The 27,029-nt window shown below is 47.8% G+C and overlaps 1 protein-coding gene across 1 annotated transcript; it reads right to left on the reverse strand.

The window, feature by feature from the left end:
- Positions 1-216: 216 nt before the first annotated feature.
- Positions 217-24,978, reverse strand: LOC135812838 (uncharacterized). The gene is made up of 7 exons (XM_065326054.1): positions 24,850-24,978; positions 22,326-22,376; positions 21,498-21,530; positions 12,358-12,393; positions 10,618-10,641; positions 843-1,025; positions 217-242 (listed from the first exon to the last, which is right to left on the reverse strand). The coding sequence occupies exons 1-7, from the start codon at positions 24,908-24,910 to the stop codon at positions 217-219; spliced, it is 414 nt and encodes a 137-aa protein (XP_065182126.1). The 5' UTR covers positions 24,911-24,978.
- Positions 24,979-27,029: the final 2,051 nt, after the last annotated feature.

The following is a 27,029-nucleotide window of genomic DNA, read 5'->3' on the forward strand; positions in this document are numbered from 1 at the left end:
ATGCGAAGTGTATGGGGGAATGCATGTAGGGCGATAGTGCGGGTTCGAATCCCAGGATAAGCCTGAAAAATAGGAGAATTGAAAAATTTATAACATCCCTATGATTTTTTGCCGTCAGATACGGGATAGCGCCAGGCGTGACACAAACAAACAAACAAACACACAAACAAACAAATACCAAATTAAAGCTGTGTGGACCCTGGCTAGCGCCAGACGTTACTGAAGTAACATCTTCTGCATAGCTACGGGAATAAGCATACATTGTGCACATGTCACAGAATGCCTGGTATCAATGAAACTAAGATAATACTGATTATGAAGACCTACTCCAGAAAACATGGGACACCAAGTGGAGACAAAGCTTAGCAGGTGTGGAAGCAATACAAGAAGAACGAGCACTTGTGTTCTGATTAGAAGATCCAAGAAAGAAGAAATAATTGACCTATGCATCTCATGTCATTTCATCACACATACATGACTCAAAATGGGTGGGTTCAGTACTGTAATTTTGATCCAAACCAATCGAATGTACTTTGAATAATAATTCCTGTTCTCTTCCTACACGAAACCCCCTGGTCACTAAAAATGTCAGTCATCAAAATTACAGTATTGAACCCACCTATTTTTAGTCATGTATTTTTCATTTGCTCTTCTCTATTTGTGGGTTTTACTTAAGTTATCGTCATAATCTTTTTTTAAATAATTATCTAGAAGTTCAAGATCATTCTGTTAGAGCCAACCGTTGGCTGGTGAGAAGGTATCATTTCCTGTTGGCTTGGTGAAGTAAAATTAAAATCCAACAAAGTGCCATGCCATAGTCGTAATCAGCAGATCATACTTACTGATACACATCTTGTCCAGAGGTGCTAAGTACAAGTTAGACCAACCAAAGACACCATTCTTGCTGGTGCACTTCGCAAGTGCGAAAGGATTCAGTTCGTATCCAACGTCACACGTTGCTGGGACGGTCTTTCCATAGGGGTTTTCCTCAAACTTTCCATTCGCGAACCTGTATTCGTTGCATACTATCAACAAACCAGAAAGACCAACAAGTAAAGAGCATTGGTCAGGTCAATAAACACACAAACACACACACACACACACACACACACAAAAACACAAACACGCACACACGCACACACACCTTGACCTCGACTTGTGTACAGCTGTCAGTAACTGGCTATGCCGCCCCGATGCGGGGGAGGAGAGGAGAGCGTGCAGTCATGACGCCCTCAAGACATGTCGCCGGATGTCGCGGAGCCAATGGAAACGTCTCCCACACTTGCACTCATGTGGAAAGTGACCACGATCAACAGGCCTGCACTCGCCTCTCCAACAGTTGTGGCGGCTGAAGGCTGAAGCCGATTTGCAGCAGCGGCCACAGACACTGCAGTGATGATCACAGCAGCGCTCAGTCGAGACAGCGTACCGGGGTGGGGACGCCGAGGGCAGAGATGCTTGGGCTGCAGGCGATGAGGCGTGAGCAGTAGCGGTTGGCTCCACTGTTGTAGATGGTGATGGCTGACAACGGTGAACAGCCAGGCACCCCGCACTTTTAAATCACCGCCGGCAGGTGCTGCAATGCCATGAACCACGCTGGAGCTCTACAGGAAGCCGACGCTCACCAAGGCACTTGTGCCGCGTAAGACCCGACTGTTTGGTGAATGTTTTGATGCAGGTGTTACAGTGAGCAGCCAGCTCTGGTGCAGGACGGTCCACACTGGGCAGATAGATGCTGCGCCACTCTTGTCGCTCTTGTGCGGATTCGTACCACTCTGGTACATGGAGTAGAGTAAGAATCGACCGAACGCGGTCCTTCCACCTGAGACGTGGTCCATGTGCTGGCCTGGTCTGCGGCAGCCAACCAAACAGAAGCTGCTTCCGAAGGCGGTCATTCGGTATGCGGGCAACATGGCCAAGCCACTGCATTCGCCTGCGACACAGGATGTCAGAAAGCAGATCACTATTACCCCAGCGCACACGCAGCTCGCTGTTGATTGGTGTGGCACGTGTCACCAGCGTTCTGCAGCTTTGGATGTGGAATTTGCTGATGATGCTGCTCTTATGGTGCCCTCCCGTGAAGTGGCTGAGTCGGAACTTGAGTTTTTCCATTCTGTGGCATCAGCATTTGGTCTCACAGTCAACTTTGCCAAGACACACACACACACACACACAAAACACACACACGCACATACACACACACACATACTCTTTCTCTCACTCAAACACACACACACACCCTCTCTATCTCTCTATCTCTCTCACACACACACACACACACGCACACACACACATACACACATATACGCATGCACACACACACACAAACACACATACATACACACACACATACACACACACGTCCTCCATGCCGTTATTCTTTCCCAGCCTCCCGACAGCAAGGGAATGCAAACATTTAAAACGAACGTTTATTGCCATCTACGAAGCACAAACTGGCTCTGGGCAGTCGACTCGCTATGATTCTGCTCTGGTCTATCCCTATCTACGCAACAAAAATGTCTCGGACAATCGACTCGCCATGATCGGCCATGATGATGCCCCTCTTGATCACAACCTCTGTACTTGTTCAGAGTATCACAGTTCCTCCCGCACACTCGCTGGTGTTAACCCTTTGGTGCGTGTTTTTGGCAGTGATCCGGAGACCTCACGTCGGCAGAGCCATCAATGCTGCACCATCACTGCTACGTCTCCGTGCAGCCCCTACTCAGTACATGTAGTTGTCACGTTCTTCCTAGTCTCAGTACCATTGACGCATTGTCTTTCTTTTAATTTTATCGAGCTGGAAATGTGAACATACTCAACATAGTAAAAACAAAACAAAACAAAAAATACACCCACACCCACACCCACCTACCCACCCCATACCCACCCACATACTCCACCCCCATACCCACCCACCCACACCCCGCCCCCACCCACCCACACCCCGCCCCCACCCACCCACACCCCGCCCCCACACACCCACCCACACATCCACCCACACATCCACCCACACATCCACCCACATACCCACCCCACACATCCACACCCACACATACCCACCCACACCCTACCCCCGCACACCCACACACCCACCCCCACACATACCCACCCACACACACCCCACCACCACACACCCACACATATCCACCCACACACCCACACCCACACATACCCTGTCCTGTCCTGTCCTGTTGACCCACTGCCGTAAAGGTTACGTGGTCCCTTTGCGGGAGGAGGGAGAGGAGCAAACACGCCGGTGCCGGGTCAGGTCCCTGGACTGCCGAAATCTCCAAGAGCAGTGCTGACACATTAGTGGAAACTTGGCACGTTCATCCGTTGTCGGGCGGTTCTGGCGAGGTCTACAAGGAGCGGGATGGCTGGCGATTGAGGTAGGCTGACACCTGTGCACAGCGAGTCCACCCCTGCTACAGTACCATTTGCCACAATCTGCGCATTGACATGCACCACGCTGCTGTTGGACTGGCTTGCGACGCTCCGCTGTGGTAGCAGCCTGGTCCTAAATTTCATGGCATTCAATTGACCGTAACTTTGGTGTCTCTCAATTGATTTGAGTTAAATTTGCACCACACACTCCTGCCACAATGCTGGCCTTCTGGACATGATTTAAAAGTTCTTGCGCCTCACTGACAGGCTTCACAGGCCGGAAAAACTCAAACATTCCGGCAGAGTGCCACGGTTGGTGAGCCACACAGGAGCCAAACAAATACATTTACAATTTTTTCACATTTTCTAGCCAATTCTGTCCATGCGCAGGATCCAAACCTTAAACAACGTCCAGAAGCAGCCATGGGTGGTGGTATAGGGCCCTTCAACGTGGCCCTGGAATCTGACACAACGGCAGGAGTGGGCGTTCTGCAACAGACTCCCACAGACCCAAGTCAATTTTTGAATTTTTTAGGTTCAGGGCGTGCTACGAGGTCGTACCTTTGATACAACATCCAGTGCTGGGACCTCCACAGCAAGCCATTTCAACAGCGCTTCAAACCAAATCCAGGATACCCTCCAAAATCGGCAAAGACTACCACTCACGTTCCACCACTGCCTAGTACTGAATCCTTCCTGACTTCTTGACACGACTCAAACTTGCCAAAGTCACTAAATCAACGCCAACTACAATAATCAAGCCACATATCTGCAACGTCACGAGGGTGCTGGCAAAAGTCCTGCTGCACGGCGGCGGGCGAATCCCGCCGCCGTGCAGCCCAGTACATGGCTAAAAACGTGATTTTTGGACTTGGAGCAAAATTCTGTACACTTTCGCGTGTTTCCATGATACGACAAGTTGCGCACGGTCTGCTCACATTCAAATACAGTGCTGCCAACAAATGACAGCGTGCAACAAAAATATCTTTCCTTGCAAGGGCACATTTTCGGCCATAACTCTTGAACGGCTGGTCCGATCGAGACCAAATTTTCAGAGATTTTGCAGCTGTTCATGCTCTTTCAACTGATGTAGCACTCGATATGAATTTACAAATTCGAGTTTTCAGTGATTTTACGACCAGGCTGCCACCTTAAGTTTGCTTGGTCTAGAGCAGCCCTTTCCACAGATGGGGCACTCAACGGGGGCTGCTGCGGCCAGTTCCTTATCCTGGTCTTGGTATCTACATCGCCATTCCATGCGAGATGTGTTAGCGGTCTGGTACCAGTTCACAATTTGGTTATGGCGAAGATCGACCGACACGCAGTCCTTCCACCGTTTCCTTGGTCCATGGGCAGGTCTGACAGATGGGAGCTGGCCAAACAGCAGGCACTTCGGCATGGGGGTGTCATCCATGCGCGCCAGGTGACCTAGCCACTCTAGCCGACGATGCCGAAGCTTACAGGTGATGGTATCCTGATCGCCCCATATACGCAATAGTTCAGCATTGCTGATGTGGGCATCCCACATCTGCTGCCACATACCCACCTGTTTACGCAGAGCTCACTGACTTGTCAGTTTGAGCACTCTGGCAAGGTACGTTCGGGTCTGATTGGAAATTTTAATTTTCATTGCTATCAGGTTCGGCCTCATTTCCTCTGTGCTGCGCTGATGAGTTCACAAAGAACGAAACAGCATGCTGTCCGCAGATTGAGTACGGTGTATATACATAGACACATACATTATGAGTTTGAGCACTCTGGCAAGGTACGTTCGGGCCTGATTGGAAATTTCTATTTCCATTGCTATCAGGTTCGGCCTCATTTCCTCTGTGCTGCGCTGACGAGTCCACAAAGGACGAAACAGTTCTGTCCGCAGATTGGATACATACATTATCTGTAATAATCACTGTTTTTGAGTCGCGCAGAGCCCAATGACTTGTCCGTTTGAGTACTCTGGCGAGGTATGTTCGGGTCTGGTTTAAATCGCGCTTTGAAAAACTATTTTCATTGGCACCACCAAGAGTCCATAAACAAGAGTATGCAACTGTGATCTCTTTTCTATGGGCCAGATGCGCGGCGCGCTGCCTTCATTACATCATTCAGCTGCAGTCCGCGCACTGCGGAAAATCAAACACCGAACTTTCGTACGGAACTGGAGTTTCACGCGCCAGAATTTAGAGATCGTGTAGGTACTGGAACGAGTCGCGCAAAACAGATGGGCTCGTACGAGAAATTGTGAGTTTCTATACATGCTTTCAGAGCGTGATGAAGGCAAGTTACGTAATGAAGGCGGCGCGCCGCGCACTGACCCGTAACCACAGTTGCATACTCTTGTTTATGCACTCTTGGTACGGCCTCATTTTCTCCGTGCTCTGCTGACGAGCCCACAGAGGGTGGACCAGCTTTGTTCGTAGATTAAGATCATTCAGTACATACACACATGTACATACATACATGTGCATACACACATGTGCATACACACATGTACATACACACATGTACATACACACATGTACATACACACATGTACATACACACATGTACATACACACATGTACATACACACATGTACATACACACATGTACATACACACATGTACATACACACATGTACATACACACATGTACATACACACATGTACATACACACATGTACATACACACATGTACATACACACATGTACATACACACATGTACATTTTTTTTTTGGAAAAAAAAAAGTTACACATGTACATACATACATGTACATACACACATGTACATACACACATGTACATACACACATGTACATTGGTCTTGAGGAGGAGTTTGCTCCGCTTCGAGACGTCATCCTGGAGCAATTTGCCCCAGCCATCCTTGGGCGGGAGGTTCTTCCTCGGGAACACCAGCTCCTCACCCTGCCAGTCAAGTATGGTGGCTTGGCTTTGGCCGATCCTGTCCACACAGCACCCCAGGCTTACCAGAATTCGAGAAACGGTACTGACATCCTGCGCAACTCAATCCAATCTGGTAACCCCGTAAACGTAAATGATCACAGCGCTCACTGTCGCCGCATCACAAGCCAAATCATCAGGGAACGAGATGTGATTTCCGCTGAAATCAGCCAATCAATTCTCAGTGACCTGCCACAGCTTGAGGAGCGCACCCTCTCCCGCATCGTTCGGGGAAATGCCTCCGGATGGCTTACGGTGTTGCCCCTGAAGCGCGAGGGGTATGATCTGTCGAGTACAGAATTCCGCGATCAACTTGCCATCCGCTATGATCGGCAGCCGCTTGCCCTGCCAGCGCAATGTGATGGTTGCGGGAAGCCTTTCTCTCTCCAGCATGGCCTTGACTGCCCGAAAGGTGGACTTGTCAAGCGAGGCCACAATGATCTGCGTGATAGCGATGCAAAGCTAGCTGATATGGCATTCGGTGGTGTTGTCGTCGAGCCGATCATGGTGCCGGAGGGTGATCGGACGGGGCAGCCTGCTCTTCGGGCAGATTGGCTTGTCCGGGGTGTGTGGGAAGATAACAGGGTGGCGTTTTTGATAATCGCATCATTGATGCCAACGCACCCAGTTACTCCCATTCATCCTGGGAAGCTACTTCCAACCGCGCTGCTAACGCGAAGAAAAAGAAGTATCGTCAGGCCTCCGAGGACCTCCGTGGGTCGTTCACACCACTGGTTTGTTCCACGGATGGGGTGCTACATCGCGAATACGCCAGCTATCAGAAGCGACTTGCTGGTCGCCTCGCCCTCAAGTGGGACAAGCCATTTTCTATCATCATGGCTTGGGTGCGAGTTCGCAGCCAATTTGCAGTGATCCATGCAGTCGACCTCCGGCTACGCGGGTCTAGAAGGCGCCTGACAGGCCTGTCGACGCAGGATGGTGCTGGGGTAGGCATCGGCCATTGAAAACTGAATTCCGTCTGTTTTACGTGGAATTTCTTGGAGTTTCCCAATGTATTGTGCTTGAATAAAATTCTATTTTAATTTTCATGGTATCTCAATTTTTTTCACGTCTACATGACTTTATTTTGCCCGCAAAAGAGGCCGTTACCCCGTAAAAAAACACACATGTACATACACACATGTACATACACACATGTACATACACACATGTACATACACACATGTACATACACACATGTACATACACACATGTACATACACACATGTGCATACACGCACACATGTACATGGCAAGGCTGGCCCACTTGGCTCAAGGCAAGGCTGGCCCACTTGGTAGGACCGTGTACGATGGCGCGCCCATGGTGCTCGCACTGCAGCCACCACCCGTGGCCAAGTCTCTGCTGCTCTTGTTCTGCCCCCCGCTAACACCCGATATGGCTTTAGTGCAATTTCTTATTTGGGCGCTGCCAGTTGGAATACACTTCCACCGGCTTGCCGCATGTCTAGTTCACCAGCTGAATTTCGCTCATCCATCAAATTATACCTAGGGTTCCCTGTAAAAAGGCGCTGACGCCTGTTGGGAACTCCCTAGTAAAAGAAGAATAAATAATAATAATAATAACGATGTGCTGCAAGAGAAACACCCGGAGCAACAACCCGCCGATCCAAGAGCATTCCTTGAGTGCGAGGATCTGCCCCTGCTGGAGGATGTTCATATCACTGGTGCAATGATTGAACAGGTGGCCCGACGACTCTTCGGCAGTGCCGGTCCCAGTGGGACCAACTCTGAGCAGTGGAGAACGTTCTTGCTATCCCATGGCAATGCCAGCAGTCGCCTGCGGGAAGCTGTGGCCGCCTCAACCCGTCGACATGCAAATGGAATCGTGCCCTGGTGCAACATGCGAGCATTCCTTGCTCGGAGAGGCATTGCACTGGACAAGCTACCAGGAGTGCGGCCAATCGGAGTGGGCGAATGCAGGCAGCGCATTGAGGCAAAGGCCATGGCCCTTGCTACGGGAATTGATGTCTAGGAGGTCTGTGGGGCTGACCAGCTATGCTCGGGTGCAAAAGCTGGGATTGAGGCAGCTGTTCATGCTATGAGCGACGTTTTCACCGAGGATGACACTGAAGGACTCCTTCTTGTCGATGCAGCTAATGCATTTAACTCGCTAAGCCGTCCCGCGGCCCTATGGAACTGCCGAGTGCTCTGGCCGAGATGCGCAAGGTTTCTATTCAACGCCTACCGTGGGTACGCTGTGATCATCTTGAAAGGTTCCTGTACATCCGAGGTCCATACCCTTCTCAGCCGGGAAGGTACTACTCAGGGATGTCCCCTGGCTATGCTAATGTATGCCATTGGTCTGCACCCTCTGATTGAGAGTTTGAAGGAACCCAGCCAGCACACCCAAAACTGGTACGCTGATGATTCTTCTTGTGCGGGACGGTTGCGCAACATCAGGAAGTGGCTCGACCGCCTTATCGATCAGGGTGAAGCTTTCGGCTACCAAGTTGAGCCGACAAAGAGTATCATTATTGTTTCCCCGGATCTCGTTCAGCAAGCTAATGATATCTTTGGGGATCTGAACATCCAAGTAGCCACATCCGCCCGTTTCCGAGGAGGCTGTATCGGTGAACCTGACGGAGTGAGATCGTTTGTCAAGGAGAGAGTGGAGACGTGGGTGAGCAGTGTCAATTGCCTTGCCGCTGCTGCCAGGAAATACCCCCAGTCGGCGTATTGTGCGTTGAATCGCTCGCTCTCATGTGAGTGGTCATACCTGCAGCGTGTTGTCCAGGGTCTTGAGGAGGAGTTTGCTCCGCTTCGAGACGTCATCCTGGAGCAATTTGCCCCAGCCATCCTTGGGCGGGAGGTTCTTCCTCGGGAACACCAGCTCCTCACCCTGCCAGTCAAGTATGGTGGCTTGGCTTTGGCCGATCCTGTCCACACAGCACCCCAGGCTTACCAGAATTCGAGAAACGCTACTGACATCCTGCGCAACTCAATCCAATCTGGTAACCCCGTAAACGTAAATGATCACAGCGCTCACTGTCGCCGCATCACAAGCCAAATCATCAGGGAACGAGATGTGATTTCCGCTGAAATCAGCCAATCAATTCTCAGTGACCTGCCACAGCTCGAGGAGCGCACCCTCTCCCGCATCGTACGGGGAAATGCCTCCGGATGGCTTACGGTGTTGCCCCTGAAGCGCGAGGGGTATGATCTGTCGAGTACAGAATTCCGCGATCAACTTGCCATCCGCTATGGTCGGCAGCCGCTTGCCCTGCCAGCGCAATGTGATGGTTGCGGGAAGCCTTTCTGTCTCCAGCATGGCCTTGACTGCCCGAAAGGTGGACTTATCAAGCGAGGCCACAATGATCTGCGTGATAGCGATGCAAAGCTAGCTGATATGGCATTCGGTGGTGTTGTCGTCGAGCCGATCATGGTGCCGGAGGGTGATCGGACGGGGCAGCCTGCTCTTCGGGCAGATTGGCTTGCCCGGGGTGTGTGGGAGGATAACAGGGTTGCGTTTTTTGATAATCGCATCATTGATGCCAACGCACCCAGTTACTCCCATTCATCCTGGGAAGCTACTTCCAACCGCGCTGCTAACGCGAAGAAAAAGAAGTATCGTCAGGCCTCCGAGGACCTCCGTGGGTCGTTCACACCACTGGTTTGTTCCACGGATGGGGTGCTACATCGCGAATACGCCAGCTATCAGAAGCGACTTGCTGGTCGCCTCGCCCTCAAGTGGGACAAGCCATTTTCAATCATCATGGCTTGGGTGCGAGTTCGCAGCCAATTTGCAGTGATCCATGCAGTTGACCTCCGGCTACGCGGGTCTAGAAGGCGCCTGACAGGCCTGTCGACGCAGGATGGTGCTGGGGTAGGCATCGGCCATTGAAAACTGAATTCCGTCTGTTTTACGTGGAATTTCTTGGAGTTTCCCAATGTATTGTACTTGAATAAAATTTTATTTAAACTTTCATGGTATCTCAATTTTTTTCACGTCTACATGACTTTATTTTGCCCGCAAAAGAGGCCGTTACCCCGTAAAAAAAACACACATGTACATACACACATGTACATACACACATGTACATACACACATGTACATACACACATGTACATACACACATGTACATACACACATGTACATACACACATGTACATGTAGATGAAAAAAGTAAATAATATAAGCACAACAACAACAACAACATGTGATTTTGAATTCTTTATTCTCACGATGGCACCATCGCCAATAAGAGGTCTTATTGTCTGACTCCCACCCCACGCTTCATACGGGTGAACATGACAATTGAGTACAGTACCACTTACCGATGTGGGAATTCTGATCAATGCCTGCACGGGATTACAATGAAGAGAAACAAGAACGAGGATCTGTAGGAAAGTATTTCTTTCACTAGCTCGCCTACTACAGTCACACCTCGCTTATCCGCACACATCCGTTTCCCACAAAAAATATCCGGATAGGCGAGGGAACCGGATAGTCGAGCATACATACTGTATGTATGCATGCCATATGCTGTAAATCGGTGACCAGTGATTTTCGTCCGGATAAAAGAGGACCGGATAGGCGAGCAAGTCTAGTAACCATCCGAGATCTGGGGTCACAGACCCTCGGCTAACTGTACTTAAATCGCAAATGGAGTAGACAATGGATAGGACATAAGAGGAAGTGTGAGAATGCGTGTGTGTCTGAGTGTGAACGGGAGAAGCCGGTTTCGGAGCAGAGAGGTGCATTTTTTTTTTACTAGAGCCACGTAAACCCGTCATGTGTGAGCCATGAATAAGGGGAGTGGTGGCGTGGTCTGGGATGCTCTGCCGACCTTGGGTCTCGGCTTCATCACAACCAGGCGCGCCAATAGCAGAGAGAGAAAGAGAGGGAGGGAGGGAGAGAGAGCATGTCAGTGCCCTCGGTGTCATCGTTGGTTCCGGAGCCGCGGAGGCTTGGCTGTGCATCGTTGCTCCGCTTCTACCTCGTGCCCAGTACCGACCAAAGCAGCTGCTGTTGTCACCGGATACACTGTGCCGCTCGGAGGTGCTGCAATGCTCACTGTGGCACCTGCACTCGTTGTTTCCGCTCAACCCAGGGACGCAACCGCCATCGCTGTTCAACGCACTGCCACCGACCAACGGCCAGAGAACGGGACAAGTTCTCGCATATGTGTATCTCCTCTCGCCGGTTCCGACTAGTCTCGCATCTGGAGCGCCATCGGTTGGCGTACTCTTTCTCTCTCTCTGCTGCCCCTCCGGGGCCCATGTGGCCCTAGTGCCGCAGTACTAGTGGTAGTGGCTCTACAGGACAGGACAGTGTATGAGTGTGTGTGCGTGTGTGTGTGTGTTTGTGTGTGTGCGTGTGTATGAGTGTGTGTGAGTGTGTGTGAGTGTGTGTGTATGAGTGTGTGTGCGTGTGTGTATGAGTGTGTGTGCGTGTGTGCGTGTGTGTGCGTGTGCGTGTGTGTGCGTGTGCGTGTGTGTGTGCGTGAGTGTGTGCGTGAGTGTGTGCACGCGCGCGTGTGTGTGTGTGTGTGTGTGCGTGCGTGTGTGTGTTTGCTAAATCCTGGCATTTAGGAAGTGGAAAACTAAAATCGTTCTCTGAGGAGTTCACAAAGGAGAGCAGAGCATCACAGATTGAGTAGCTGGATATAGGGACCGGCGGATTCTGCTCGAAAAGGTGGCAGATTCTGCTCGAAAAGCAGTGAAATTGGCAGAACCATACAAACCTTATGGCGGGCAATTCCTCGAATTCTGCTCCATTTCATTATCCACTTACCAAACATGCATGAAACTTACCAGAAAAAGTACCGAATTCTGCCAATTTTTCTGCCGGCAGAATCCGCCGGACCCTAGCTGGATACTGTTTTTCACTAGGAACATGGTGTAGTAATCAAGCAGAGGCCAGTAGACAGTCAAGTAGAGTACAATCAAGAGTATAGAAGCCACCTATGTACTCTGGGTGCAATGAATAGATGGACACTCTGCGAGCCTGTGGAGAATCTACCTCGTGCAGCTACATAGACAGACAGATCTGCACGCTAAACTCAGTGAACGTACCCGTGATAGTTTTAGTTGTTCCAAGAAGAGCGCCACCTGCAAAAGGAACAAGCAAAATCGAGAATCTACACTATCAGGTTGATCCTCATCATTTATAGTCAATTTATCAAAGAATAATAATAAGCGGCTCGGAGACAGTGTTTTCATCAAGGCTATAAAACATTCCGTCATCACCAACCACCCACCACGAGGACGTGTAATGTGCCAGAAACATATTCCTAACCATGTGAGGTCGTCGAATACGTTATAACCATAGCGTTTCAAATAATTTGTTATAAGTGCTGTGGTGAAGATTTCAGAAAGATTGCAACGGCTAGAACTGGATACAGTTACATAATAACTATAATTACAAAAGTATTGGTGTAAAGCTGACTACAGTTACGTACATCCTAATACAGATATTATTATTCCATGGGAAGTAGTGTAGAGTTGATTAAGTCACATCTACTGGAAGTGGTGTAGAGCTCGATCTCGGTCTGTCTTTCTGTAGCTCTCTTTATTACTCTCTGCCCTCTTCACTCATCGAGCATATAAACAAAGGAGACGGACAGCAGACAGGTCACTTGCAGCTTTCGGCCTGTTTTGCAAGAAAGCATTCCACCTTCACCAGATACGCTGTCTGGTCGCTCTCATCACACCAGCAACTTGACTCCAGTTGTAGACACATATGCGGACAAAATGTTCTCCATACAGCGCTGATCATCACTCCTATATTCAGTACCAGCCATAGTGCTAGAATCTGTTGTGTCTTTCCAGAAATCACATGTGCACGGTGCATGTATTTACAATTGAGAATACAATTACGAGTTTGCCGTTGCTAACATCATCAGGCAATGGTAGTCTGATGATCGTTTGCAATGTTGGGTGGTTGGTCTCTTCTACCTTTGTGGCATTGCTCCATCCTTGTCGTGCTGGGCGCTCTCGGCAATCGGTGAATTCTCGCTAATGTAGTAGTAGTAGTAGTAGAAGTAGTATTTATTATTTTGTTAGGGAAATCCCTACAGACGTTGCCGTCTTTTTACAGGGAACCCTAAGTGCTCTTTGCAGAGCGAAATGAAAGCGGATGGTTGATCAGCTACTATTGACTATTGTGTACATACATGCTTTCAAGTTTGACAGCATACATACATGTACATACATACATGTACATACATACATGTACATACATATATGTACTTGCTCACTGCCAAAACTGGTCAAATGGGTCTTCCCGGAAAAGGAGAGAGAGACTCAAGAGGGGAGAGAGACTCAAAAGTAATCTTGGAAAGATGACTCAATTGGCTATTGAACCGCCCAACGACCGACACCCCCTGAAATCCCCAAACTCTGGGGTGGACTTGAAAATGATCCAAATAACGCTGAGTAATTACACAATGTATAAAAACCAGCATTTGCCAAATGGAAGGAAGAATGAGGAACGTAAGTACATGTACGGCTTTGGAAAATTTATTTTTCATTGCTACCCGGTTCGGCTTCATTTTCTCTGTGCTGCGCTGATGAGTCCACGAAGGACGAAACAGTTCTGTCCGCAGATTGAGTACATATACATGTGATGGTGATCGTATAAAAATAAAATAAATAAATGTTACGGTTCGCGTGAGCCTCAGCTGGTAGCCGAGTTTTGCGCATCCGCCGTGGGAACGTCACCACCCTCTAGAATCAAAGGCGCAGATGCAGCGCCTAAGCGGTGGGAGGTGAGTAGATCAGACCCAACCACCAAGTGGTGAAAGACCGAAATCCCATTAGCTGCATCCATGTTACCCTCGGGCCAGGCCACGAGTTCCCAATTAACTTAACTGTGGGTCGCAGCACGGCTGGAAAAATTCCTTCCGCTTCCAAGCTGGACTTGAACCTGTTTGTCAATCATGGTCTACCATCCGTGGTGAGACGTTAAAGGGGAACTGTCACCAAAATATTTCTTTGTCTTATCTTGTAGTACTAGTTCCTTGGCTCCTGATCACAATGGTTTTATCTGTTTTTCTCCGCGATGGCTGGAAGTGGGTGAAAACTTGAAAAGAAGGTGCCCAAAATTGTCCCGAAGTACCGAGTGACGTCACGCCGGACTTGACCTCCACGCGTACATTCGTCGTCAAAAACGAAGTTCAGCCCGTGTGCTGGTCGATCGAGCTAGCTGTTCATTATGTACGGCGCACGTGTGCCTTTTGAACTCTAACACATAATTATGGGTACGTCGTACAGAAGGAGAATGCCAAAGAGGCAGAGACCCGCGTGCAGTTACACAGCCAAATCAATATAAAAAGCAGCTGACCTTTCACCTTTTTGACTTCTTCCGCGATGATCTTACAACGCACGGCCAGTTTTCCGTTTTCAGTCCCGCATTTCTTTTTTCGTTTTCGTACGTTTACACGATCAAAGCCGATCCGAGGGGGTCCCCGTTTGTACCGTTTTCAAGCGTCTACACGAGAGCAAAGGATCCGCCAAAGTTCGTCATGTGCCAAGTGTTGCCGTGGAAGCACCAATCACACTCAAGTAATGGTTGAAAACAGGCACACTACAACACACGTCACATGACGAAAATTGTAAAAACAATTGTTTTGATTGTCGGATCCGTGTAAACGGCCGAAAACGAAACAAACGTGACGGAAAACGAGGCCAGCACACCGTTTCGACTGTTTACACACCCAAATTTATCCGGCAGAACATTTCCGTTTTCAAATTCTTCCACCTTGGCCAGCGTTTTGGTTTTCTTCCGTTTTGGTGTACAACTTTTACGTTTTGCTCCGCGTACCGTGTAAGGGCGCGCTCACACTGTGACCAAAACCAGCGTCCATGCGGCCATGCGGCCAAGTTGCATGGCAACGGCATGAACTTGACCAAAACGTCGCGGCCACGTTTCAAATCGTGACCGCGACCTCCGGAGGGGGGTGCCACGACTTGGCGGCAACATGATCGTAGACGTGAAGCGTATTTGTGTACAACCTGGCCTGAAGTATGTTCAATTTCTCAAATTCCGGTGTGTTGATTCATGAAAATCGGCGGTTGTCGATGTCACCTCGACATTTGCACATTTTTAAAATTTTGTAGTTGTGGTCCTGCTGACCTGCACGCACGCACCGCCAAATATGCATTCTTTGCCCTTTTTGGACGATGTCGATTTTGTTTTTGTTTTTGTAGTTGCTTCGTTGTGATCGGGTCAGTGACCAATTTCTACAGTGTACTCGTTCAATACGATGGCAGCTTGGTCTGGCTTTTCGGTTTCGGAAATTATCTTTCTCTACTTTTCTGCGATGATGGAATGCCGACATTTCAGTTACATATCATCGGAAAATACAGTTCTCATCTCGGCAACAGACGAAAGAAACCACTACCGGAATTTCCACTGCACTGGCACTTGCTCTGACCACGAGGTCAGGAAAGCGAAAGCGCTTGGATGTCAGCGGCAGTCCCTCAAGAGTCCAAACCTACCTGATTGTATGAATTATTTTCGTCGACTTCAAGAATACGAGCCACGAGGCACTTCCTCCAACATGCAACATGCGAAAAATTACATCCAAAACGGGCCACAACTTTATTAGGAAACGCACGAACTCTTTTGGATACGAACTGCAATTCGTAAAGTTTGTGTGACAAGTTCACGTCTACGCGTGTACGAGGCCTAGTGTGAGCACGACTGCCACGTTTCTGCGTTTTGCTGACGCATGGACGCGTGCTCATGATCGCAGTGTGAGCGCGCCCTAAATGAACCATGGATCCGAAAGGATTTCGTTGCGTTTTCGCCCCCAGCGTTGTCGTGTAAACGCAGCATTAGTTTTATTTCGCGAGCACGGAAGTACGTCGTTGTTTTGAACTTTTCGTGTGAGGAACAACACGATGATGAGCGCGTATGCAGAAACCAGTACTCCTCCGGCCGTCGATAACACCACCAACCCGAGCCCCAAAGGAACGCAATGTAGCTACGTGAAGGCGATTCACCTGGCGATGTTGCTGAAGATGCAGATGGCAAACGAAAAACTTTTTTGCGACTGCAGGGGCGGTTTGCCATTTTTGGGCTCCGCTTGTTTTCAGTAAATCTGGCAGTTTTTGCCCCTCGGGGGCTGGCTTAGCACGATGGACACAAGTGTATGTGGTGATATCACAGTGGAAGATCAGTTTGGTGTTCCAGACCCCGTGAGGAAAGATTCTGTCCGTCAGTCTTGCTCAACATGTGAAAGCCATTTTTTAAAAATCCTCGAAGTAATGGAAATGGAACGTAGTCTTGCTGCCGATCGAGAGAAAAGATTAAATAGTAAAATCGACGACCTCACCCGTTTAGTTTCCTCCCTGAAAGAGGTAGTTATGGAATCTGGATCACCAGCGTATTCAATGGCGGCAGCGAAGGCAGTCGGCCATGACGAGACAAAGAGCAAGGGAAAGCCACGCCGCGCACGGAGCAGTTTCAAAGCTGGTGAACAAGTTCAAGCTGAGTCTGCAAAGTCCGTACGATCTACGAATGCGCCAACATCTCAAGACAGCCGTGCTCAACCGGATCTGGAAGCTTCAGCAGCCACCTCCACGTGCGAGGACGTTGACTCGGTTCATGAACCCCGTACGCAGAGATCGGACCTTGGCCTTGATGACCCAGGAGCACGTGCAGAGGGACATTTGAAACCAAGTGCTGCACAGAAGATCGTCGATCGCCTCAAAAAATTTGAGGATATGCAGGACGATGTCGAAGCTTCCTGGAGGCTGGTCACGAATACTAAGCCCACGCAGAAAAAGTCAGTTTTCTTCGTTGGGAACCTGCTCCCCGAGATGCAGAGCGAGCAGTTGAAACTGTTTATTGAACGCAGAGCTGCAGACATCGATCACCCTGTCTGTGTTTTTGAGGTGAAGATCTTCCCCAAAGAATCCTCATCATCGGCCAGGATCACCATCAACGCTTCCAGTGCGAAGCTAGTCAACAGCCGCCGTTTCTGGCCTGCTCCACTGTACAGTAGGTGTTGGAATTTCGACAAGTACAGATCTGAAACAGAGGACAGCCACAGCAGTATGAATTCAGCCCAAGATGACCAGCATAGCCTTCCTTAACATCTGCAGCCTCCGCAGAAAAGTCGACGAACTCAAAGATTTCGTTTCCAAGCATGGTGTGCATGTCATGGGCGTTGCTGAAACATGGCTAGCTGCTGATGTAACTGATGGAGAGGTATCCATTCCTCACTACAAGCTATTCAGGAAAGATCGTGCCCTACAGCACGGCGGTGGCGTTTGCATATACTGTCATGAAACGACTCGTGTCAAACAACGTGCTGATCTGGAAATAGATTTGGAAATTTTGTGGATTGAGGTCATGGAGCAAAAGCACAGTACCCTGGTGGGATGTGCATACCGTCCACCAGATAAGTCAGTGGCTTACTGGGATGTATTCCAAGCCAACATCGAAAAGGCAATGCAGGGAAGACAGTCGCGCACAGTTCTCATTGGAGACTTTAATGTGGACTATGCCGATCCTCTTGCCAGCCGTGCAAATCACTTGCACTCCACACTCACACACTGCAACTTGTTTAACCATGTGTCTCAGCCGACAAGAGTCACGTCCTCTTCGGCATCTGTTATCGACCTGTTCTTGTCTAACGTTCCCATAGAGGGTGTATGTCGCACTGTCTATGTTGATATGAGCGATCATTTTGCCATCCTGGCCCATATGCCTGGCTTTGGCATGGGAAAGGCATATTCTGGACACCCAGCCGCCAAACGCCAAGGTAGGCGACTCCATCGGATAAATTGGAACACATTCAATGAGGACTTGAACCATCATCTAGCGACTTGTACCTTTACCGGAAATCTTGAAAATGCTGTGCAGAGTCTTACCACCTTTATCATATCTACCCTGGATGTGCACGCACCATTGATTCATCGGCGCCGACAGGAGAAACGTCCTTGCCCCTGGCTAACACCGGAGCTAGTTGCCGCGGTACGTGAGCGAAACCAGTTCCATCGCCGGTTGATGAGCGACAAAGGCAATGCGGATCTGCGTGAGCTCCACCGTCAGGCCCGCTCTACTGCAAGGAAACTGGATCGCCGTCTACGTAATGCCTACTTCATGAATCAGTGTGCAACTCGTGATCAGAGAAAGTTGTGGTCAGTTATGAACATCGTCACAGGCCGTGCTAAGCAGCGTCAAGAACCTCAAGCCGGCATTGAGGACCTGAGCAAAACCTTTGGGGATGTTGTGCATGACCCAGACCGACCATCCACGCTAACACCACCAAGTGGACCGATGCCAGCGTCTAGCTTTCTGCAATTTGAACTGGTGCCGGTGAGTGATGTGAAAGCTTGTCTGAAGTGCATAAATCCCGCGAAGGCCACGGGCAGTGATTGCGTTCCTGGTTTAGTGTTGAGGGAATGTGCCGATAGCCTTGCTGGGCCACTCACGGATATCATTAACAGATCACTGTCCACTGGAACAGTACCAATGATGTTCAAGCGATCGTTTATTAGTCCTTTGTATAAGTCAGGAGACCCCACAGTGCCAGTTAACTACCGCCCAGTATCCTTATTGCCGATTATATCTCGTATTCTCGAACACTTTGTGAAAAAGCAGCTCGTGGAATATCTCACAGCGCATGAACTTTATCCAAAGACTCAGTTTGCGTATCGGAAGTGTCACTCGACGGAGGATGCACTTGTGCTTGCCGTCAACAGGTGGGTGCTTGCACGCTCACATCGCCGCTTCACGGGCATCGTCATGGTAGATATGAGTAAAGCCTTTGATCGGGTGCAGCATGAACGACTCGTCTCTGAGTTGCACTCCCTTGGTATCTCATCTAGTGCTCTACAATGGTTTTGTAGCTATCTGACTGAAAGAAGTCAACAAGTCCGAATTGCAAACTCAGTCTCCTCGTCAGTGCATTGTTCCCGTGGTGTGCCACAGGGCAGTGTACTTGGTCCCTTGCTGTTTGTTCTATACACGCGCCACTTAGATGCCATCCTGCCTGAACAAGTCATCCACCAAGAGTTTGCAGATGACATCATACTAGAGTTCTCCGACAGCGATCTGAACACTGTGTGCCGACAGCTTAGTGCAGCTGCCACTTCTGTATCACGTTGGCTTGCTGAAATTGGGCTGTTGCTCAATGCGAAGAAGATGCAAGTCATGGTCATCCAGCCCTGTGGACAGAGAGCTGCCATTCCTGATGTATTCTGTGGTCAGGACGCACTCAAGGTTACCCCTACTTCCAAGTACCTTGGGGTGGTCATTGATTGCGAACTGTCATGGAAGCAGCATGTGGACAACGTGACTAAGCGAACTGCCCAGACCATTGGTCAGCTCTGGCGCCATGGTCGTGCTCTAAGTTTATCAGCCAGACGGTCGTGGTTCATTAGCATGATCAGCAGCCATCTCTGCTATGCGTCTACGGCTTTCTATCCTTGCCTCACAGTGCAGTTGTTGGATCGCTTGGTCAAGATTTTCAAATCTGGAATTCGCGCCGTTTTCCAGGTGCCTTTTACTACCCCATCATCCCCTCTTCTCTGTCGACTTGATCTTCTTACTCTTACTCAGATATATAAGCAAAAATTATTATTTTTTGTTCACAGATGTCTTGGTACTGAAATGATCAGTAGTCTTTTCAGCACTTTCTTTGATTTAGTCAATGGTCGTGCCACGCGGGGTCAGGCTTCACGTCTGCTTCGTGTCCCGTTTTTGCCGGGTCCTTCCGGTCGATCCACTGTTCAGTTCATTGGTAGTGTGTACTGGAACTGCCTGCCGCCTGATGTCCGCTCCATCACCATTCCTTCTGCATTTAAGAAAGCAATTACAAACGATATCTTAAACTCTCTTACCCTCTCCTAAGATCTCAAAGACGCATAACTGTCAACATTCCCTCAACCCTGGAACCTTTCCATCCGTTGCATTATTTTCATGAAAAATTCATCAAATTCAAATTCGTTACTTGTAGTACTCCCTCATTGATTTGTTTCCGTCTTCTCTTTGTGCCTTGTTCATGATTGTATTTTCCTCTTCCTCCTTTTCTTATATCACCACCTTCATCATTTTGCGAGAACTGTGGAAATACGCCCAGTGAGAAGGCAGATTTTGCCTGTGCTTCTGGTGAAGTAAAATAAAGCTAAACAACAAACAACAAACAAACAAACTCCGACGTCTTTCATTTCAGAGCCACGTGGGCAACACCGCCACCTTCGATACCACGACAAAATTTTCAAGTACGAGGTATGTGTGTCACACTAACAGCAAACAAAAATCCTTCCACTCCTTCGTAATCACAAATAAAACAAAGAGCTGGAGCTTCGTGGAGGAAGTACCAGTGCGATAAACTGCTGTCGACTTTTGTTTGTTTTGTCCCTTTTCTTTTGGCGTTCTCATTGTGTACAACGTGCACGTCAGTGTCCGAGTTTGGAAGGCAAGCGTGCACCGTACATCGAACAGTTGGCTCGATCGACCAGCACACGGACTGGACTTCGTTTTTGACGATGAATGTACGCGTGCAGGTCAAGTCCGGCGTGACGTCACTCGGTACTTCGGGACAATTTTGGGGACCTTCTTTTCCAGTTTTCACCCACTTCCAATCATCGCAGAGAAAAACGAATAACACCATCGTGATCAGGAGCCAAAGAACTGTAAGATAAGACAAAGAAAATTGTTGGTGACAGTTCCCCTTCAAATAAACTTCTACAACAACAACATCCCACTATGCCTGTCTGCTGGTGATCGTATTATGTACTCTTGTTCCCAACCCACGCTTTATACGAATGAACCTGACAGGTTACTAGTACTGTAAAATCCCGCCAGAGTGCGCCGTCTCTCCTATCCGCCCCTCCCTGACTTCTTGTCAGGGACGTGATTGATTGTATCCTCGTATGACTCTGTCACAGTCTGTGATGCCGTACTGTACTGCAGACGCGTGCTCGACCCCGTTGGAAGTGTACGCAACAGTGCCCACCCTCTTGACCGAGGATCGCACAAACCCTGAGTTTTGACGGGTCTCTACGACAATTGGCTCTTGACCTTTGGTCGGTGTACGAGATGCACGAACAGTTTTCGTAGGGTGAGTACTTTTTCATGTAGCACTGAATGCGGCAAGTAGGACTCGCCCATCCGCCCCTCCCCACCTGAAGCGTCAAGGAGGTAGGGGCCACTAGGGGCGCTCTGGCGGGATTTTAGTTGATATCACGTGACTTACCCACGGGGGTCAGCATGGTCTGCGGACCTGTGCCTGCACGGGATTACAATGGAGAAAAACAAGAACGAGGATCTGCAAAAAGTATTTCTTTAACTATAACTACAGTCCATTTCAAAACTATAGACGCGTACCTAGGCAAAAACCGTTATGCCAGCATCTATACCACATAAAATCTGTGATCACTTTGTGCATAAACCTTTCCAAATTGGGCGTCTGTTATCCAATCGTTTAGATACTACAATAGAGTAATTGTGGAGCGATCCGAAAACTATTCTCAAAAAGTTCCAGCCAAATTTGAAATATTTCAAAAACCCTACGCGTCTATAGTTTTGAAATGCACTGTATACAGCTCTCCTACAAGTTCCCATCCATGATTTGGGGTCACAGGATATGGGCTACAGTTTAGAAAGTAGACCCCCCCCCCAACACCATAACAAACGTATAAATGTAATACATGTACTCGATTATAGGATGACTGAACGGTTTCATCTTGTTTCAAGAATCGTCAGAGTGAGGGAAATGAGTAACGAAAACTAAATTAATAAATAGCACGGCCAACTTAAAGAATTCTATAACACATGTGGACCCAATTATGAATAACGCCGCTGGGAGCCCAGTGATGGGCAAGTTGAAGTATAAATGCAACCGTGTGTGTGTAGTTATACAGCAATGACACAACCAAGTCCTTTTTCTGACTCAGATTTGCGTGTTAATCTTACGCTTTCTGATGAGTTTATAGAAAAGAACGAGTCCATTTCTGATGATTGTTTCATGCAACCAAGTAGACAGGAAAAAGACAGATTTTCACGCTCAACTCCGTGAACTTACCTGTGATAGATGCATATGTACCAATACACCCGGTTCCAAAACACGTGCCATCTGCAAAACAAACGAGCGAAATCGAGAATCTCCACTATCAGGTTGATCCTCATCATTGCAATCAATTATCAAAGAATTTAATAAGCGAATTGGAGACCATATTTTCATCAAGGCTATGAAACACACCGTCATCATCACCAACCACCCATCACTGCGAGGATGTCTCATGTTGAGTAACCAGAACGTTTCCAATAATGCACGACTCTGACCAGCGGTACCGACATTCTACAACTACCTGCAAATCGGCTCTAGCACGTCTTGGATGCCCACTCTTTGGTCCCTTTTCTTCCTTTTATTATTATTATTCAAAGGATCAGTCGGGGAAGTGAACTGCCTGAAAAGAGAAAAAAACGCCAGACCCACCAGGACTCGAACCTGGTACCCTGCTTGTCATGAGCATGCTAGGTTCAGCCTGGTCCCATAGCTCAGTGGTTAGAGCATTGCTCATGACAAGCAGGGTCCCTTTTCGAGTCCTGGTGGGTCTGGCGTTTTTTACTCTTTTCAGGCAGTTCACTTCCCCGACTGATCCTTTGAATTTGAAGTTCTCCCAATCCTTTCCAAATTATTATTATTATTATTATTGTAGAAAGGAAAAGGACATAAGGATACTCTTTGGAATACATGGCCGCAGTATACCAGCACTCCATCACTGTAACTGGATATTATACAGTCAGAAAGTGCAATAACTAGGCACACAACTGACAAGAGTACTGAGACATTCGATTATTATTTTTTTTCCCGTTTGTCTCTTTCCCTCAAACTAGTGAAGATTATTATTATTATTATTATTATTATTAGTGGGAAAATACGGAACTAAGGATACAACCAAAGAAACTGAAGTTAAGTACTGTAAATAGAAAGGTGTTAGAAATAACAACAAAATACAAGTGCAATAAAACCACTAGAGGAAACGCAAAAAGGTAACAGATTACGTAACCAAAGGCGAGAAGGCACTAAACGAAGTGTCAACCTACGAATACAACTTCAGTGCAACAACGTGCTCCTTCTGCTTACACAAAACAGGCTTATGAATACGTATACAAACTATTGGTTTTATTGCACTTGTATCTTGTTGTTATTTCTAACACCTTTCTATTTACAGTACTTAACTCAGTTTCTTTGGTTGTATCCTTAGTTCCGTATTTTCCCACTAATGATAGGAATAAGAAAATCGATTATGGGTTTTCAATAATATTTTTATTATTATTATTCAAAGGATCAGTCGGGTAAGTGAAAAGAGAAAAAAACGCCAGACCCACTAGGTTTTTTTTTCTCTTTTCAGGCAGTTCACTTCCCCGACTGATCCTTTGAATTTGAAGTTCTCCCAATCCTTTCCAAATTATTATTATTTTTAAATTTTGAATATTTTAATTCATCCTGGGCTCCCCATCCGAGTCTATCGATAAACATTTTGTGGGACAATGTACCTAGAGTGAAGAGTCGACGAGGAGACGAGTAGAATATAACACTTGAGGTTTTGGAAAGGCCAAAAAACTAAATACTAGTAGGCTTGTTTAGGGTCGGCAAACCCTAAAAAAAAGAAAAAGAGAGACTTGGTCTGTCGGAATGACACTTTTTTTGGATAGTTTTTTAGTTCATCAATCGTTGTGTTATTGATAGACAAGAGCACATTGTCATGTACATTTACATGCATCATGGTAAGGATCAATGTCACAGTTCACTGATTGTTCTTGTACAGCAGTATTCCTGTCGTCCTTGATCCTGAGAAATCAAGCAGAAATCAAGCAAAAAGTTCGAGTGCTTGCCGTTCGTTTGGACCCCTGAGTTGTTCGAGCCGACTGCTGAGAATCTCTGCTATCTCTGAGGTATTTCGATTGTTGAATTCGGTTGAGATTTGCTGAGTTAAAACTCGTTGACTGCAATTGCACACATGGCATTGTTACCGGTCGTATACATTTGGGACCAAACAAAGTTTCAGAATCTGGGGACCAATGGCCTGGTTGGCCTACCCGAAACAAGGTCATTATTATTAAAATAAAATTTTGGCCAAATGGAAAATGTTCAGCAGACTTCAGCAGTCTAGGGTAGTGTGACCAGCTGTTCCTTCCAGATGCGCCTGCGCAAGTCGAACTCAGCCCAAGCAGAAAACGGATTTTTGGTATGATCCCACCCCCCCCCCCTCACCACCGAACACCGGCAGATGTCAGACAGAAGTGGCCATTTTTAATCGCATGACCACAGAGCAGAAATACCAATAAATATTTTTTGTTCGCGGGCTGAGGGAATGGATAATACATGTGCATACATTATACAACACAATAATAGAAAAGCTGACAGGATCGCTTTTCTAAATATACATGTACTGTAGAAGTACAAATATTACACAGCGATGAATCAAACAAGTCTCATTCCGCTGTAACTCCGAGTTTCGTGTCAAAACACTTCATCAGACAGCATATGACCAAGACTAACAATCGCTGTCGAAGTACATGTACATTGCACTTCTACTTACCTGCAGATGTAGCGCCAATGAGGAAGGCTAGAACTAGAAGAAAACTTAGCAATGGAGCCATTCTATCCGATTGCGTGAGAGATGGGAAGGAAGGCAATTCAAGGAAGTAGACGCCGTCTGCTTCTACTGTTGTTGTTGCTGCTACTCGTATAAAAATGAAACCCTGGGTGCACGTGCAATGCTACTTGTGCATAGGATGTCGCATGTGTCGCAAGTCGCATGTTGTTGTTGTAGAGGTTTACAGCATGTCGCGTCGCAAGAAGTTGTATTGTGAATCGGAAAGGAAGGAGCAGTAGCATAATCCCTGGTTTCAGCCCATCAGAGTTCAGCATCCCTCCCTTGGCGTTAGCCGTATCGTGTACCGTATCGTGCGTATTGCATACATGTATTTGCATGCAGGGGGCGGTGGGGGGGGGGGGGTCTCGGGTTGGTTGACATGCATCGCACCCTGGTGCGCGGCCTTTATGTATGTTTGTTTGCACTTATTTCTGATTTCTACGAGTTGACGCGGCTCTTTGGAATACATGGCCGCAGTATACGAGCACTATCTGCATTGTGTACAAGACTGCGACTCTGCCAAACGGGTTCATTGCTGAAGTCAGGCGCAATGCAGTTCGTACTCCGCCTTGCAACAAGCTGTCAACTTCAAAACTGGCATTGTACTACTCCCGGCTCCTTGCCCCCCCCCCCGGCCAATGCACTTGTTGGTACTTCTCCTTAGTCCATTTATTTGAAAAAGATTAGCAATCAGGTTATGGTCTTCAAAGTCTGAAGATAAGGGAAATTCGGACAACAAAATACATACATGTACATCAACGTCTGTAGGGCCTTCCCTATCAAAATAATAAATTCTACTACTGTATAAGCAGAAAATTTCGTCGGTCAATAATTTCGTCCAACTCCAAAGAAAGGGAGTTCGTCCGGTTGTAAATTTCGTCCATGGATCATAAGAGTGTATCGAAAAGCTGGACAAATTAATATTATAATAGCTATAAAGAGAACAAATTCTGCTGTCATCGCCACACTACAACAAAGTCATGGAGGTTTACCAAAATCGATTTTCTTGTCACAATCATCAGTGGAAATCCGTGACTAAGGTTGCGTTCTTAAATTCTCCAGCTTCTAGGAGAAGAAGAAAAGAGAAGTCGAAGAAACTGGGATTCTTCAAGAACGGGTCTCGAAGAATTCGGAGATATTTTGCAGATGTCAAGCAAAATGGAGCGCCAAAGGGGCCGTGATCTTGAGTGCCACGAAAATAGCATGCGCTGTGCGTATGCGAAAAGAGAAATGCGTACACTCATGATCAACACGTGGCTTTTAGCCTAGTTCGCATGCGCTGATCCCAAACCGCGGGAATCTCCGAGTTTCAACCACCTCTGAAGCTTGGAGAGCTTCGAGAGCTTTGGAGAGCCTCCTAAAATTCGGAGAGGATATAAGAACAGCTCTCGAACTTTTAGGAGAGTCTCCAACTTTTCCGAGAGGATTTAAGAACGCACCCTAAAGAATAACCATAATGTGTTAGGCCTCGGTCACACTACGGCAGTTTGAAGCTGGACGCAGCGTCAAGCCGCAGCACTTGACGGAGACGCGGGGTCACACAGTGTTTTGTTTTTTTTGCAGCTCATGACTGCCGCGGCCTGACGCATTTGTCTACGTCACAAAACCACCAGGAAAACTCAATGACGACACGGATTCCCACGGAAACCGGCCTTTTGCTTATTATACAAAAAAATTGTCGGACAAAGTTTTCGAATTTTTCATTGATTTTTGATCACAAGAAGACGAAAGGTCCACGCGTGCACGATCGTTGTTGTTTCTTTCCGAATTTGAAGCCATTTTCAGTTGTAGTGTCATGGATCAGGCAAGAAAAGTCCGCATCGCAGCTGTGTTTCTCCTGACTTCGTCATACTGGTTGTCCTTTTTGGGGCTCTTGACGACAACACAACACTCACAAGTCAACAGGCTCCAGTTGGCCGATGACCCACTCAAACAACTGGTCCTTTCTCGACATCATTTTCTTCTCAGAAAAACGCCTCGCTCTTCCGCCAGGTTCGGAGCAGAGCAGCCTCGGCCTCGTAGGTCCACGGACTCATCTCGAACAAAAAGAGGGAACAAAACAAACCTTGAAGAGACGAATGTCGAATAACTGCTCAACTCAAGCAAAGTGTCTTGAAACTAAT

Source organism: Sycon ciliatum, chromosome 3 (assembly GCF_964019385.1).
Source record: "Sycon ciliatum chromosome 3, ocSycCili1.1, whole genome shotgun sequence".
Classification (NCBI taxonomy): domain Eukaryota; kingdom Metazoa; phylum Porifera; class Calcarea; order Leucosolenida; family Sycettidae; genus Sycon; species Sycon ciliatum.

Excerpts from the sequence above, each read along its gene's own strand:
- LOC135812838 (XM_065326054.1), bottom strand. The coding sequence starts at position 24,910 with ATGGCTCCATTGCTAAGTTTTCTTCTAGTTCTAGCCTTCCTCATTGGC. Across the intron at positions 1,026-10,617 it reads TGATCAGAATTCCCACATCG|TATGCAACGAATACAGGTTC; the intron begins GTAAGTGGTACT and ends GTTTGTTGATAG. Across the intron at positions 243-842 it reads TCTGGACAAGATGTGTATCA|CTATGCAGAAGATGTTACTT; the intron begins GTAAGTATGATC and ends TTATTCCCGTAG.